Source organism: Equus quagga, chromosome 17 (assembly GCF_021613505.1).
Source record: "Equus quagga isolate Etosha38 chromosome 17, UCLA_HA_Equagga_1.0, whole genome shotgun sequence".
Lineage (NCBI taxonomy): Eukaryota > Metazoa > Chordata > Mammalia > Perissodactyla > Equidae > Equus > Equus quagga.
The window spans coordinates 56873947-56891642 of NC_060283.1; the positions used below are offsets into that span (position 1 = coordinate 56873947).

General features: G+C 35.3%; 1 protein-coding gene across 4 annotated transcripts in view; it reads left to right on the plus strand.

Annotated features, from left to right (window-relative positions):
* Window positions 1-17696, plus strand: part of ERBB4 (erb-b2 receptor tyrosine kinase 4) — a 1114677-nt gene that overhangs the window by 828067 nt on the left and 268914 nt on the right. For all 4 annotated transcript variants that reach the window (XM_046644934.1, XM_046644936.1, XM_046644933.1 and 1 more), the window contains exons 13-15: window positions 462-594; window positions 5271-5364; window positions 11828-11982. In XM_046644934.1, the coding sequence (XP_046500890.1) occupies window positions 462-594; window positions 5271-5364; window positions 11828-11982 (382 nt within the window). The remainder of the gene's footprint in view (window positions 1-461; window positions 595-5270; window positions 5365-11827; window positions 11983-17696) is intronic.

A 17696-nucleotide genomic window follows, 5' to 3' on the forward strand; every position in this document is an offset into this window, starting at 1 on the left:
CTTTCTCCCCTTCTTACATTTTATATATTCTTCTTTTTCTTTCTCCTCTTCTTTTAATGATTTTTTGTTTTATGAGAAGTATCATTTGATCTATTTCTTCATGAAGCTCTCATGTGGAATTGAAGCCAAAATTTTGGTGTATTGGTAAAGCAAAGGGCTGGCTTGGAAGATTAATTTCTATCACCCCTCCTCCTTAGAGTTTTGATGTGGACAATTCATGTTTGTTCAGTCTTATGTAAAATGCAAAGTTGCTATGGAAACACAGTGATGGGGCTCTACAATATGGAAGAAGAGGGGAGTAGGGTGGCTCACGGTAATTGAGTAGGCAGCCAAACTCCTCTGCCATGGATCTCTTTCAAACTCCTTCAGAAATAGCTTTATTCAGGAAGATTCAAGTTAAAATGATACATTTTGACACAGGCTTCTGTTCTGTTTCTCCTTGATTTTGGTGTTTTTTTCAGCTGCTGAAGGAATGGTATGTAACCATCTGTGCTCAAGCAATGGCTGCTGGGGACCCGGGCCAGACCAGTGCCTGTCCTGCCGTCGCTTCAGCAGGGGGAGGACCTGCATAGAGTCCTGTAACCTCTTTGATGGGTAGGCCATCTTACATGTCACCTTTACCTCATGAGCTTTGAAGTATTGACTGGTTCAGAGTTAAAAACGATACGAAAATGGTAAAATTTCAGAATGTGTGTGCTGGCCAAGAATTTTAAGAAGAGCTCTTGTTGCGTAAAGGAAACAACATAGAGAGTTATTTTAAGGGAGAATAATTTCATTTGAAATCACAAGTCTAAATAGATATTGATTAGTATGCACATTTTTTAAAAAGTGTACCAAAATAGACAATTCTTAATAAATTATAGTATTTTATACTTAAGCAAAATTGAAAAATATATTACTGTTTTCCTTATGAAGGAGATTGTTATGAGTAATCTTTCCTCTGATGTTTCCCAATAGTCCTTTTTCCCTCATACTTTCTGTTAATTTTCATGCAATTCCTGAATGAATTTTTAATCTTTTCCATTCAGGTTGTTTGAGTGTTTGATTGTGTATTAGAAATGACACATTTCTGTATTTCTGACAACTGCTCAGCTCTACAGAAAAATTACCTTTGTAGTTTCCAGTTGAAGACCTTTTTTGAAAATGTTCTACCACCTTCCAAAGATAACCCAAGCAACATTTTAAATCAAGTATTTAAAATTCCTTCTGATACTATAATAATCACATTGCCAACAATAAAACTTAGTATATACCTTGTTGCATGGCATTTCGCATACTCATAAAATCACTTTATCATAACATACCATTCCACGCATCACAGTTGTCCTTCATTAGTGTGATAATGCATTTTTTAGTACTGTCCCTGAGTCAAATTTTCTTGTATTTCTCACTGAAAGGATTTCCAACAGTTTTGTAAAATTGTAGTTTTGAAGTTCTTTATTTCATTTCTTCTTTTGCCTCAAGAATTGTCCCATTTTAACAACTGTTTTCATGATCCCAGATAACATTGTACTTTCGCATTTTAGATCAAAAGTATAAAAACCTCTGGATAATAATAGCATTGATATATCTCTTTTTTAAACAATGACCAAACCCAATACCCTCCATGAAATTTATGGAAAAAGATTAAAATTAGACATTTAAATATAAAAACAATTTTAAATAAGAATTTAATAGTTTTTCAGGAAAATTTCAGCTTGTAATTTTGTAAGGTACAATCAGCTCATAAATTTGGTAATGAATATCAAATTATATGCTGCCTGTCTCAGATCAAAATATGCTTCTTTCTCTGTGATTGATACCATTAAAATGAAACTAATAAACTTTAATTCCATTAAGTGAATGTCCCATGAAAAGTTTATTGAATATATACGTACAGTTCTAAAGAAGAAATGGATTCTAGAAACCATGTTATCGAACAGCAGCATCTTATAAACAGTGAGAGTTGGTAGAATTGTGTTGGCCAAAGTCATAACACTCCAGAGGAGCAAAGCCAAGACTAGGCCTCAAGGCATCTGATTTTCATCCTGTTTTCTTTCCAGATGCCATTGTTTTTCTTTAATATTTCAGTTTTAAACTTTTCAGAAATATGAAATTGATAAATATGTGGGTGTGTACAACATCCTCTGTCTCAATTCTGCAAAACAATGAAAGCTAAGTGGAGGAAAAATACCCATTTACTAAATAAGCAACACTCATTACCAAACTATTTTTGAAAGTTTAGCGTCTTCCATGTCATTAAATCAAATGTATTAAAAAAATGTAAAGTTTTAAATGTATTTTGTGATAGTGATTGGGTCCTAGGAAGTCATACACGCAGGGTGGGTTTGAAAGATAATGGATGGAAGTATCTTTGGTAGTCCGATCTTGCCTGCCCAACAACAAATTCTCCACCTCCAGTCTTGGCATATTGGCTAATTTTTCGAACATTGCCTGTTCATTTAGTCAGCCTTTGAGAAGGGATGAATTCAAATCCTAGCTTCAACTTCCTAGTTGAAACATCCAACCTTGGACGAACAACCCAATCATTCTAAACTTGGTTTTCTTATACGGAAGATGGGAATAATAATGCTGCCAACTCCATAGGTTAGTTGTGATTATCAAATAAGAAAATGCATAATAAAGTCTTGTTAGAGCTCCTACCACTAAGATTATCATTATTTTCTTTTTGTGTCTATTAATCTGAGCTGATTAAATGGTTAAATAGAACAGTCACCTCAAAAACTCCCAAACTAAATACAAATATGACATTTACCAAAATCAAAGAGTCTATTTATATATACAAAAGCATGACTATCATAAGACACGAAATCCTGAAAAGATGATTTTTCGAAGGGGAAAAAGGAAATCAGTCAATTCCTGGCTATTAGTACTCAAATTTAGGTCTTATAAGTCACTATATTTCAGCAACTCAGCTACAATGCACAAGCAATAAAATTGAAACAGAAAGCTAATTTCAATGGGATCTTAATTTTTTAACATGGTTAAACTCTTCTGAAACGTTAAGAGCAACACAGAAACATCAAAAAGAATGCCAGTCTAAACTCTTTGCAGACATTTTTTACATTTAACAATCACCACCTCTCAAAGAAATACTCTTTTTCCGTTTTACAGAGGATATTTAGGAAACTGAAGCTTAGAGAATTTTAGGGCTTTGAGGCCTAGAAATATTAGTGTCGGTGCTGAGATTTAAATTTTGGAAGGATTTGACCCTAAGCATTTGCTCTTGATCACAGGATCGGCTACAGTAGCACATGCAGGAAAGCCATGAGAAATGAACAGCAGCAAAATGCTCCATATGCAAAACTCATACTCAATAGACTTGATTTGTTAGATCAGATTCAAATGAATGAAGATCTCTGGGAAAGTCATAGTAGAATCATTAGGGGACAGGGAAGGAAAAGAGCAATGATGGAGACAGTGACAATAAAGAGCAGAAGTATGGAAACTGGAAGGAGGATCTGTTTCGACACCAGAAAGGAAGAGCGGCAGAAACCGTACAAATGGAAGTGTATGGAAGAAAAGGCAACTAGGTTGGCTCCATGATTTTCTATCACATATTCATTTTACTCCTCAACTCTGTGTGTGAGGAAGGGGGTTGTGGAGAAGAGAGGGAATAGCATGACCTATGTTTTAGCAGCACAAAAATTATAACCTTCATTTAGCACCATAAACCTTTAGTCAACCAAAGAGCGTTTTGAGCACCAGTGATTTGCTGATGATTGCAGGCTTTGCTGTAACTGTCATATAATTTCATTATACAGATAATGCTTTTGATTCTCTTTACAATTTAGCTACTGCTCCCCACCCCCTCGCTAATACCAGATCATTTTGACCTTTATATTCTGAAGAGTTCTTCTGTTGAGTGCTTTATATCACTCATGTTGATGAAACATGAAAAAGAAAATGTAGTTTTACATAATTGAGATTTTAAAATCAAGAAAATTCATAGAAAGTTTAATCCATAGAAAACCAATATCCCAGTTAAAAATGAAAAATCCCTGTAAGTAGCTATATGTATCCATACATAACTAAACCATCGATTTATGCTATTCATTTTGAAAAACCAAACTTAATTATTTTGCCTTGGAGTGGATGTAGTCTTAACCAACCAAGAGAAAATATAGCCTACCATTCAGACTTCTTTCATTTATTAAGGCTTTACAGTAACCAGAATGGATAGTTCACTATGCCAAAAAGTAAATACTTCACTCTAAGGAAAAATAAATCTGAATTTATCACCTAATTAATCCATAATTGCCATATTTGCAATACTATTAGTTTGGAATGGTAGCTCATGATACAAAGGCACAAAATAACAAAGGAGATATAAATATTTAGTCAATTTTGTTAATGACTCATAACTGACATTCTTAATTGCCTTTACCCAGTGCCTCATCCTCTTGTGGTTTAAATATATTGTACATAACTGATACCCAGTTATTGAAATTAAAATTTTAGAGTAGATACCGATTGGAAAACTTATATATTGATAACATTTCATATTCAAATAGCCACAACATGTAAGATTGTAGGAAGGGATGACCATCATCCGGGGAGATTTTAATTAAAAAGTTTTATAATGTTACCCTTAAACTATTTTTTATTTTATAGCACATAGAATTACCTCAAAAAGAATTTAAACTGAAAAGATGTGATATTAGATCAATAATCTACAAAAATAAAATCTTCCATAAAAAGATATTTCCTCTAATTCTCCAAGGCAGATATTTTAAAAGAAGAAAAGAAATCAAAGCAGTTTTTGAAGTTTCACCAAAAATAAATTGAAGAGTCTTGGGATTTGAAGGACAAGGATGGGGAGCGTTCATGTAACTTAGCAGCAAGAAAACTACAATAATTCTTTCAGAGTTAAAAAAGTAAAGCTTCAGCCAAGAATATAATTTTATATAGAGACAAACAGGTACAACCATACTTTAAAAGGTAAAAATGGTTCTGCTGTGTCATCAGAAGAGTTATACTTTTTTTTTTTGAGACTGTTAGGCTATCTCTCACAAGAGAGAGGTTTCCTGAATGAGTCTATCATTGAACCCAGTGGAGGGCAAGGAGAGCCATCTGGCTGCAGTTTATCTTTTCTCCTAATGGAGAACTTATTCCTTAATGTACAGGGAAATGATTCTGAAGCTCCCAGCACATAGAGAAACAAACTCGAGAATTTACTCTGCCAATAGGACTTTTAGCAGATGTTACTTCATTTGTTAAGTTGACAGCTTGTTTGCTTACATTGCCTCATACAGCTGATGTTTTCACAGTGAATTTCGGGAGTTTGAGAATGGCTCCATCTGTGTGGAGTGTGACCCCCAGTGTGAGAAGATGGAAGATGGCATCCTCACATGCCATGGACCGGTAAGCCTAAAGACATCTGTGGTTGTGTTGGCTTATTTTGCTATATTGTTGTTTTGTTGTTTATGCATCCATTCAATAGGTATTTATAGCATGCCGTGAGGAATTATGTTTGATATTCTGCCCTCAAGAGGCTTACAGTTTAGTAGTAGAGAAAAGTATTTAAAAATTCAATTTCTCAAATATTTATGTCCTAGATAATGTATTTAAAAAGGAGTTGCTGAATTTTCCACAAAAGTTGTCCAGTGTTGAAAAGAAAAGGGAGATACATGAGTAATAAATTGAAGCAAAATAATTGATAAAATATAAATATGTATAAATTGTTATAGGAACACAAGTGAGGGAGAAATTAAATCTGTCTTTGGGATGGAAATTGGGGCATCAGAGAAGGCCATGTAGAAGTGATGTTTGAGCTATTTTTTGAAGAAAAATCTGCAAAGAGGAAACATACAAAGATTTGCAAATGTAAAAGTTCGTGTTGTGGTTAAGGTAAACTATAACATGTTCACATATGTGTTTAATCATTTAACTAGTATGGCATTGTGAAGGACGGTTGACAAAAGGAGGAAGGCAAGTGTACCTAAAACCTAACATGTGTGATCAATACTATGATAAAGAGAAGAACTGAGCTATGAGAATTGAAGGAGGGGCTATGGGAGAATTTGACTTTCGCATAGTTTGAAGTTAGCCTTACAGAGAAAATGATAATTGTTTTTCAGGCCTCCCTTTGGTTCCCATCCTTCAGGCTTTTTCTTGATAATGAGGCCAGTGTGAGTTTGTCATTCCAAAGTGTCATATTCATCCTTCTTTAGACAAATTTCCAGTTTACTTGTGTCTTGAGTCATCTCTCAGTAGATAATTTGGGGGACTAACATTTCAGTGTAGCCAAGAGCTCAGCATTGCTCCAAAAAAATTTAAATGGATTTAAGTAGTACTAATTTTTCTACCAGAGTGCTTATCAGCACTTAATTAGCTAAGAAAAAAATATCACTGAGCCCTCCAAACTTCCATTAGGCCCCAATGAGCCGTTCTGGAACTTCATCTAAAGAAGGATGTGGAAAACCTGGACAGTTCAGAGGACACCACAAGGATGATTAAGCTTGGAAAATCAGACCTCTGAGAAAAAGAAGTGGTGTGATTTTGGCCTGAAGAACCAAAGTCTAAAAGACAAGTTAATATGAAATATCTCCAAGTAAGTATACAAAGGGCATAGGTAGCTATTTTCTTTCTCCACTAAGGATAGTCATGGAAAACACAATTAATCCACAGCATGAGAAGTGTGGATCTGTAAAGAATGTCCTGAAACACAGGGATGTAACACTCCGTAAATACAATGTGGAATTCCAAAATTCCACAGAGTTTTTAAAACAAGTTGAGCTATTTATATAACTTCTTTAAAAACTAACATATTTAGGTACCACAAGTCAAAGAATGAAAAAAAAAAATCCTCTTTCAGACAGACTGAGACTTTGAAAATGTACACTTACAATAATCAAGAATTTGGTGATCTCCTCTGTGCAAGGCTGATTGTAAGACCAGCCCTGTGCTTTTTCTGTTCCTTGTGCTGCCTCTATGGTACAAAATTATGATAGTAAAGAACAAGTTAAGTAATTTCTTTTAATTTGTATTTTTTACAATTTATTTATTCCTCAAAAGAATTGAGATGGTTTATGAAAATATACAGAAAAAACTCTTAAAAGATAATGTTCTGGTAATTTTCCAAATTAGTCAATAACTAGAGAAGAGTAAAAAATAGGTTTTCAATAAACACATTGTAATTCTATAATGACAGTATTGTTGCGCAATATATTTAAAATCACTACTCAGGGCTAAAAATTGTGAATTAATATGTCTAGAGGTTAGAGATGGCAGTAAGTCAAAAATAGAGAAAGTTCGGTCAAGATGAATCAGGCAGCTGTGGAAGATAGAGGATGGAATCAAGAAAACCTACTTGGGCACTTGATTGCTTGATCAGTAAGCCTTGAAATGCTAAGCAAGTAAGAACACGGTACGGTGTCTTCTAGGTTATGGTGTCTGAAAACCTGGCAGAACTGAGATCCATCAATAGCCCAAACTTTGCTCTTCCTACGGGTTAGTTGTTTTCAGCCTTTACAATTTATGTTAGGTTTTAGCCTGTTTCTGGGTCCACATGTTCATTATCACAACTAGAGACAAAGATGTTGTTGTCTGCCACGTAACTGGCATATATCACTTAGGATATCCAAGAGGTTCTGGAAACTTCTTTATGAGCCTAACACTGTGATGAGAGAAAGGAACAAGTCACAAAGCTAACTGGAATTCCCGTACTTGGTCTTATGATTTATTCTGTTGAAATATCATTTTCCTGACCTTTCAATGTTTTACTAATGATAATAGTTGATAAATATTTATATTTACCAAACACTGTTATATGTGAAGCATATAATCACTCTCTCTGTTTAAAATATCAAGGAATTGAGCCCATTATAATGATTAGAAAGTTGCTCCACAAGGAGTCAGCGTGTCAGTAAGATGTGGAGCTAAGACTCAACTGTAGAAGTTCTGACTCCAAATTTCACATTCTTTTCAGTTCGTGTTTTTTTTCTTTTTTTCTTTTCCAGGCAGCAATGCCTGTGATGTAATAAGGACAAAATGCTTTCTGGGAATGTGCTATCGATATGTAAAATGAGATGGTATTATCCTATTTAATTGTGACAGAAATCCAGGATAACCTTGAGAGGAATAGATATGAAATAAAGCAAGCTTCTCTTTGTATATCCTTCTCTTTTGTGCACTTGCTCTTCTTTGTTTTGTTTTTTTGTACAATTTTATCCTTTTTGCCTCACTTTTACTAACCCTGGACAGACCTATTAAGAGGGAATGTGAGAGAAAGGAAAGTAAGAGAAATCAGACAAAGTTGTAGGAGATCAAAATATAAGACAGAGAAAGCATGAGAAGAGAAAAGATAGGAGAAGGGAAATGATTTTTAAAACATGTTTTTATAAAAGTTAAAGTAGCTGTTAAAGTCAGGCTTATAAATTTTGTGCTTCCATAACAAATAACCCCATATTGCAGTAGCTTACAGAAAAGTGTTTAAATCTTTTTCATGTAAAGTGAACTGCAATTCTGGCAAACGTTCCGAGGCAGCCCTCCTGCCTGTGATGGTCCAGCATTCCAAGATGCTGTGGTTTTCTGGCGCCTCCACATCTCCACGGGGTCCCTGTGTCGTGGCAGCAGGGAAAGAGAAGGCTAGAGAGTCTAGCACTGGCACTGACAGTCTCATGCATTGCTTCTACTTAACTTCCTTGTCCAATCATTGCAAGACGTAGCTCAGCTCTGGTGGGAGAGGAAGTTCGATCTCCTATGTGGCTGGAAGTGGAGGAGAATTGGATCCTAGTGAATAGTGGCTTTGTCTCTTACAGCAGCTACCAGAGAAAAATATCATTGTCACTGAGAAAAATTGTAATATTTCTGTCAGATTTATCCTATTCTTTAGTTTTCTGTCTAGATTATTGAGTCCAAGGGTAGCTTAAAATCAGAGATACAAATATTGCCTTTACCTCTGTTTTCTATCGTTTGCGTTTATCATTTCACTCACTGCACCTAGGTTCTGGAAAGCTTTGAGAATATAATGATAGAGGAATAAGCACTGGGCACACATAAATTTCTTTAAATCTCTTTATTATGGACATGAGAAGGAGAATTAATACATTTCTCATTTTTGAGATTTGTTGGCACATTTTTTAGTTATGTCAGCTTAAGACGTCAGGCTTTGTATCATGATAACACAATCAAAATGTTAAGAGATGCTTAAAAACAAGCAGAAAAAAAGTAATTACTCGCTAAAGTATACTTAGAGATTGAATATGAATTTAATTTTAATTTCATGATTTTTTACATCTTCTGATTTTACCTGGATATTGTTTTACATTAAAAGAATTTTACAGAAAAATAATTCCTAATTCCAACTATAATTGCCTAATTTACTCATGGTTAAGTTTTATGCTTGTGTCCTGTAAGGAGACATCAGTATGTCTCTTGTCTTGTACAATAAGTCATGTCACTGAACATCCTTGCACACAAAATTATTTGGTATAATAGATAGCATTACGTGCCTAAGTACCCATGAGCAGGTGTTACAATTGGAAGCATGTGATGTATTCTTTTTTGGTGGAAATGAGAAGTTGCCAATAGCAACCTCTTCAGATTGAATAGGGATTAGGTTTTATAGGATAATTTTTCTTGTTTTTTTTTTTTTAGCTCTAAGTTTCACATCAAAATAGTGAAATAGGTAGTTATTTGACTGAACATCACCAGTCTCAGGATTTCCAGGAACTTTATGATTATTTTTTCTTCTTTACACCTCTATTATTCAATAGCAGACTCTATCTTTAATTTTTTTCTTTTTTCTTTTTTTTGCTGAGGAGGATTGGCCCTGAGCTAATGTCTGTGCCCATCTTCCTCTGTTTTATATGAGGGACACCTGCCACAGTGTGACTTGATAAGTGCTACCTAGGTCTGTGCCTGGGATCTGAACCTGCGAACCCTGGGCTGACAAAGTGGAGTGTGCAAACTCAACCAGTACGCCACTGGGCTGGTCACCTCTATCTTTAAATTTTAAATATTATATGTCTTGATTTCCTGATGCCTTATATCACCAACTTGCCATGTCTGGCTGCTTTTGGACTAAGACTTGTAGAGGGGTGCAATACATTCCCATGAATGAACTGACTCCCCACTTCCTGCCTAATATATAGCTCTGTATAATGTTGGCTCACTCTTGGTTCCCAGATTCACATTATTTATAATTACAAACCTGATAAAACTAATAATCTCCTTCTATAATTACTGTATCTTATTTATCTAAATTGTGTTCAATGTGAACTGCTGTCATTGTTTTTTTGTGTGTGTGAGGAAGATTGTCCCTGAGCTATTTTATATGTGGGAAGCCACCACAGCATGGCTTGATGAGAGGTTGCATAGGTCCGTGCCTGGGATTTGAACTGGTGGACCCTGGACCACCAAAGTGGAGTGTGCAAACTTAACCACTATGCCACCAGGCCAGCTCTGTGTTGTGTAATTCTTGAACCATGTGACATAGACAGATTTGGGGGAGAACTGGGTCAGGGGCAGAAGTTCCAGGAAGGAGTGGTCAAAGAGAATAGGAATCCTGAGACAATATGATGTTCAAAACGGAGAGCTAAGGAGCCAGCCGAGTGGTGTAGTGGTTAATTCAGTTCGTGCACTCTGCTTTAGTGGTCCAGGGTTCGCACATTGGGATCCCAGGCATGGATATGCACACTTCTCATGGAGCCATGCTGTGGCAGCATCCCGCATATAAAAAAAATGGAGGAGGCTTAGTGTGGATGTTAGCTCAGGGCCAGTCTTCCTCATCCAATAAGAAAAAAAAGGAGAACTAAAAGTAAATTTTGAGTAGGTAATATATTATTCAAAACAACTGAATGTGTGAAAATGTCGACATCTTTTAAGAAAATAGCAATTTTTATCAAAATGTTCTCAATTTTCTTTGATCCGAGGGTACACTACTTATCATTTCTTGCATGCTTACTATGCCCAGGACCAAATTCAAATTAGTTTTTTTTGTAAAATTCTTAGATCTTTAATATGAGTTTTAAAATTTTACTTTTGTTATGATATTTAACATGTATTTGCATATTATTATTCCTCGTTATTCTAAATATTAGAAAATTACTGTATATTGTAAACATAAATACATGAAGTGAGCCAGCTCTATTTAAATTTGTCATGTTCATATTTACATCACTTTAATTCTTGGATGAGTTTCTCTATACAATTTTCTTTTGTATGTATCTATTATTATGGAGTTTTTGATATTTACTCATCAGAATGTGCCTTTATATGGCTCTCAGTACTGTACTGTGATTTACTAAAATCCTTATAAATAGACATAATACGATTTTTAGCATTATCACATGCCGATTTGAGATGAACAGTAACCTAGAAATGAACTTTTATTTGCCTAAACTGCCTAATTCCTAATAATTCAACTATAGTAAATTTTTAAGTTTGTTGTTCAAATAGTCATTGTACAATCAAAGGAAAGTTTACATCTCACTTTTCTATGAAATTCAGTATTACCTAATTCCTAACGTTTCCTTCTCTTTATTAACTCTTTGTTAAGAATATTCACATATTCCCAGTGATCATGCTTGAAATACCCCTAGGGAAAATGGGTTGTTACCAAATATTGCTGCACTGCAATTTCACCAGGAATAAATGACAGAAAGAAAATATTGATGTCCTTCAGTCAAAGTCATTGGACAATTTTGCTGATGGCAAAACTACAATAATGACATCCCATTTGTACTTCTGAAAACATTTCCCAGTCCCCTAGAGGAAGATTGGCCACCCACTCAAGTCTCAGTAACCAAGCCACATGAGTACATTCCAGAGCAAATGGTACCCATTTTTCTTTCTCCATTTTGTTTTGTTTTTCACACTTCAGGGACCTGACAACTGTACCAAGTGCTCCCATTTTAAGGATGGCCCGAACTGTGTGGAAAAATGTCCAGATGGCCTGCAGGGTGCAAACAGTTTCATCTTCAAGTATGCTGATCAGGATCGGGAGTGCCACCCATGCCATCCAAACTGCACCCAAGGGTAAGCATCCTTGCTGGCCAAGGATTCCATCTTGTAGGGAGTCTCAGTCAAAATGTTCACATGTGCATCTTCATCCCTGACACAATCTACCAAATGTATAATATTCTTATACAAAACTCCATTCATCTTTATATTGACATGTTGATTTTAAGAGAAATCCTTTCTCAAAGAATGCTTTATGGAATCAAATCTATGCCCTCTGAAATATTTCGGTTTAACATTTACCTATAGCTGTTCTATTGACACCTTCGTGAAGCTGTTGTCAGGTCTGCTTTGTAAGGAGTGTAGAAATTCTTCCAGATTTTACTGGAGATTGAAGATATCAGAAATGACAAGACAGTAATCATACTTTTGAGATTTGTCCTTAATAAAGCTTTAACAGAGGTTTTCTATTTCTGTTTCTTTGTTGTTACAACCAGCTTAAATTGAGGCTATCTCTCTTTGATAAATACTGCCCTGGATTACTTCTCCCACAAAATATAAGCAAAAATATCAATGGCAATAAAAAAGGGAACCTAGTGATATATATATATATATATATATCTCAATAAAATTACAAGTACATTCTGTGAAAGTAATTTTATTACAGGTTAACCTATAACCCTGAATTTCTTTCACCAATTTAGGACAATTCAAAGATGGGTTCACATTTTTCTATTTTTCGAAAGGATGCATTGTAAAATGAATAATAATTAGATTACCTTTGATATTGATAGCGTTTGAATAACAAAGAGAGATTACAGAAAGAAGAAAAGCACTGAACTATAAAAGGAATATTGTCATTCATCTAACAAATCCCAACAACTGTTTCTTTAAAAGACAGCATATCTATTTTAGCAAGGATATTTTTTCTTTCCTTCACAAGGTAAATAATTTTAGAATTGGGAGCAGTTTCACATACTCTATCTTCTTTCTCTCCATAAAACCTCTTCTCCATTGTGAGTGCCCACACGCATGTGCACAAATATGTACAAACACATACACTTGTTGAGAATCATCTCGGGTCCTTTAAATCTGCCGGGAAAGTGTGAGATTCCATAAAGAGATTTTCTGCCACATTAAGGACTTGCTGTTAGGGAATATTGAAGAAGTTAAGCGAGCAACATCATTTTCTTCCAAGAGGACATCAATTTGCAGATGCTGCTACAATTTCCTGCAGGTCAAGAAATCAGCTTAAGTCACTCTATGAAGTGGCAGATCCTCCAAAGGTAAAGTAATATTCTGCCACTCAAATTCAAATTCAGCTTGGAAGAGCTAAGGCTAACTCACTGGTTTACACATAAGCACACAGACTTAGGATGCTGAAAGAGTCACTTAAACACTTTGCTTCAAGGAAACTAGAAGGAATAAACTGCTCCCCTTGTGAGGGTTTGGTATACTTGGGTTAAGAGTGTGTTATATAGAAACAACTGGTACCGCTGGAGCAGAAGAGTCAGCAACAGAAAGAGGAAACTTTGCCTGCTAAAATAATCATCCACAAGAGGATTTTATTGTTTTGAAGCTAAAATTAAACCAGTAAATTATTCAATATAATGTTGATGTCAACAGCTGTTGCCATTCAAAATGAGACCTTTTGCTGTTTTTGCAAATCTAATTACAAAGAAGCCATTAGGGAAATGAAAGTGAGATCACAGAGCCATAGTTGGGATGTGTGGCTGGTGTGTCTTCCTCTCAGCCGTTTATAATCGTGATTATACAATAACAGAAAAGATGTAGAGTGGGGAGAAATAGAAGTGGGGACAATGAAGAGATTAATTTACCACAGCAACAAAAATTGGATGTCAACCAAAAGGGAGGATGAAAGAGCAATAGGGAACGAATCTGACCAGAGTGCTTGGGAACTCCAAGTAAAGAGGAAGACGTCTTAAATTCACTGCTGCAGAATGGTGGCGAGACAGACTTTGAATGTTGTACTCCCTGGCGTCTTCCAGGGGAAGGGGATTCTGTAATGACTGACTTAGTCCTGAAGGATTTCTGTTCTTGTCTTCATTTAGCTTCCCACCTCCCTTTTTTTAATAGCCTCCGTATCATCCGCGTTCATTCGCTTTATGAGAGTTCTGTGGTCCTAGCCCCAGAAGGGGTACTAAACCCCGCTCTGTACTGCACTGCTGTGCGGCTCTGTGCGTTGAGATCCTTTACTGAAGCAATGCAGTGCTCTGTGCTTAGTCCCTTCTTTTCCAGTTGAGTATGTAGAGGTAGAATCCTTGTCTGGAGAGATCACAGGGGCAATGGGGATGATGGGACGAGAGACTATTTTTATGCCTAAAAGCGTGTAATAGCGACCCTATCAGTAAGTGTGAGCTCACCAGACCAGCTTCACTTCAGAAAACAACTTTTCTTTTATATGCCAATATTATGTCAGCTAGATAATTGAAGAACCAAGTTAATGGAAAGTCTTTCAAATCACATTTTTTAGAAGGAAAGTTCTTACTTCAAATACTGTTTAATGATTTTCTGAAAATAAAATTATCTGTGTAATACCTTAAAAGCACTTTTGCTACTCTAAAAGCACATTAAATCTATTGGTTGTAATAAGTTCTTTAGATACTTTTAAAATAGGTTATCCATTTTGCACCCATCAGGAGATTCTGGTTAATATTCCTAGAGAAAAAAAAAATGTCAGTGTCTCTTTTTGCCTTGACTAGAGGATTTTTATTTTAGCAGCCTTTTCTCATTTCGTTCATTCTTCAGCTTTGTTATACTGAACGCCTACTGTGCATCAGATTTAGTGATAGCTGAGTTCAGAAATATGCAGACACAGTTCTCGACTGCTAGGACTTCACAGTCCAGCGAATTTTTATTCTCACAATTTACATCCTTCCATTAGAGATCCTTCTCCATATTTTGAAATGATGAGCAAGAATTGAAAACTTAGGAATGGCTTTAATATTTGAAATTAGCAAAATAGAAATTTTAAAAGAGAACTTATAAGCTAAATTTAGTATGTCATTAAGTGGCCATAAGGGCAGAGATCAGAGTTTCCTCATTAACATCACTTTGAGTCCAGATAAACGCCAGTTTATCTTTGGTTTTTAGACAGGGACTTGGATATTTATTTTTCATAAAGCATATTTTAAAAATTTAATTAAATGTTTTTGCTAGTATTAGAATCACGATTTCATTTTATTAAATTTCCTATATACCTTAATCTCTTTAAATCAATCCTTTTTATATTTTTAAATTTATATAGTGAAATAATTTCCACTGATGGAGCGAGGGAAAAAAGAGCTGCTTGTGAAATTATTGTCTATACTGTTTTCATTGAAAATTTTAAATATTCTCCCATTTTCATTTCAAAATTTGGAGGAGGTTTTATCAAAATATCTCCACCATGTTAGTTAAATGGGTACATCAAAGTGCTTATACATCAGTAAGTACTGGCAAATGCTGAACACAGCTCTATATTCAGAATTTCAGATATTTTTGCAATATGATATATTGACATGTTGCAGTTCTCTTTCTGATTTTTCTGTAAAATTGCTACTTTGGAACACTAATTTTATAGAGAGTTGTATTATTCGATATCCTTATTCAGTCTCTTATTTGGGATTTTGACTGTTTAAAAAGTTCAATGTTTCCATTATTCTGTGATCTTGCTGAATCAATATAAATTGCATGTGGTAATTATTTGCTTATATAGAGAAATTACAGAGTTGAAACAGAATATACATCTTTAAATACTGTGACTTGCCTTTAGAAAGGATGGTACCACTTCAGTCATACTCACATTCTTCTTTGTCTTCCATTTTTTCTTTCATCTTTAGCTTATAAATATGTTTAAATCTCAAATATCCTGCACAATCCCCTCAACAAACTTTTTTGACCCCACATCCTGCCCCCTCAGTACACTCTTCCTTTCTCTTTGCCTCTATTCTCTTGTCTCCAATTTGCTTCTTAACTCACAGCAACCTAAATTCTAGTGACTTTGACAATGACAACTAAAATACTCTCAGTAGTTGCTATTTTATTAGACTTCTCTTTGCATTTGACACTGATGATCACCTCGTTTCCTGAAGTTCTCTCCTAATTTGGTTTCCATGACGCTGCAATTAATTGATTTTAGTCAATTATATTTTCCTGTGCCTCTGGCACATGAGGTCATCTTATGTCACCTACTGGTTAGTGATTGGAGTTCCTTGGGTTTCAGCCCATCTCTGCTTTTCTCACCTTATAGATCCTTCTGCAGCCATCTTATCCACTTAGGTGATTTCAGCTTTCTCCTGCATGCTGTTTCAAAACTGATCATTTTACTTGTGCTTTCTTTCCCCTCAGCCACAGACCCATCTTTCCAGCTGCTGAGGAACATTTCTACCTAGATATAGGACCACCACTCTCAACTCTAGAAACGTAAATCTGAAATTATCAACCCCTCCTCCCCCAACACAGACACCCACAAGGAAAGATTCCTCCTCTTGCATTTTCTCACTGATGGTACCACTATTCTCAAAGTTAGAAATATGAGTCATCTTTAACTCCTCTGATCTTTCCACTTCCGTCATCAATCAGTCATCAACTTCTCTTTTTTTTCTGTACTTTTCAAGGTATTTCTTGAATCTGTCCCTTTGCCTATATCCTAGTTACCATTCCTCTAGTGTTTTCCTTCATCATTTCTTTACATAGACTAAAGTAATCTCTGTGCCAAAGGACTCTACCTGGTTCCCAGCTGACTAGTCTTCACTGGGCAAAGAGATCCATATAAAATACATCTAGCAATTTCACTACCACTTTAAAATCCTGCAGTGGTTTTCCATTAAGTTTATTCTGAAGAAAATAGTCTTCACAAACTGGCTCCCATCTCATGATCTGATTTCTTCTTTTCCCTCTCTCTGTTGCCTCATACGTTTCTCTCTGACTATCCAGAATTATTTGTAGCCGTTCATATACATTCTACATTTCCTCAGATCTATGCTTTTGTTCCTGCTGCTTCTTTCCCCTTAGAAATCACTGCCACTCCAACCCCAGCTCTCTGCACCCTGGATTTCAGCTCCTAACTTCTCCGTGAGGGCTACCATCACCTATGGCATGGGCATCCATCCTCTACACTCCCCTAAACCAGTCTTCATGTCTCTTATTATATTTATCACATATATCCATCTCCTTCTGTTTATGCATCCATCTCCCTCTTTAAATTGTGAGCTCATTAAGAATAGGACAACTGTCTACCGCATCTTTTTTTTCTCTCCAGCTCCTAGAAGAGCAGGAACACTTAGGAGGCATGAGCACATTTTTTTTAATGGATGAATGAAGATCTTTCGTTGGTCACACTTTCCCCTCAAGTTGAATTTTGTTTTCAAATATTTTTAACTTTAAAAAGTTATTATAAAGATACAGATTACAAATGAACCACAGCTTTCAGATTCTCACTTGGAAATGAGAAGTAGACTATTAACTTTACAAAATGGCAATACTGTGTAAAAAAAAGCATTTTGAGAAGATATAATAGGAACCTAAAAAAAAATTCTTCAGAATAGAATAAAAAGAAAACTATGTAAGATATTTTGGAAACTTTTTTAGTCGTTAATTTTTTATTTTTAGAAATGCTTTTGATTATGGATTATGGTACCAATTCAATGCTACATGCTCTATGTTTTTTATTTGCTTTCTTTAAAGACTTTTTTCATGGTGTATTTTCTATATTTCTGTATGTTCAAGTTTTTCTCAGCTGCTCAAAACCAACCCTCAAAGCAAAAACAATTTTCCACCTAGCATAAATG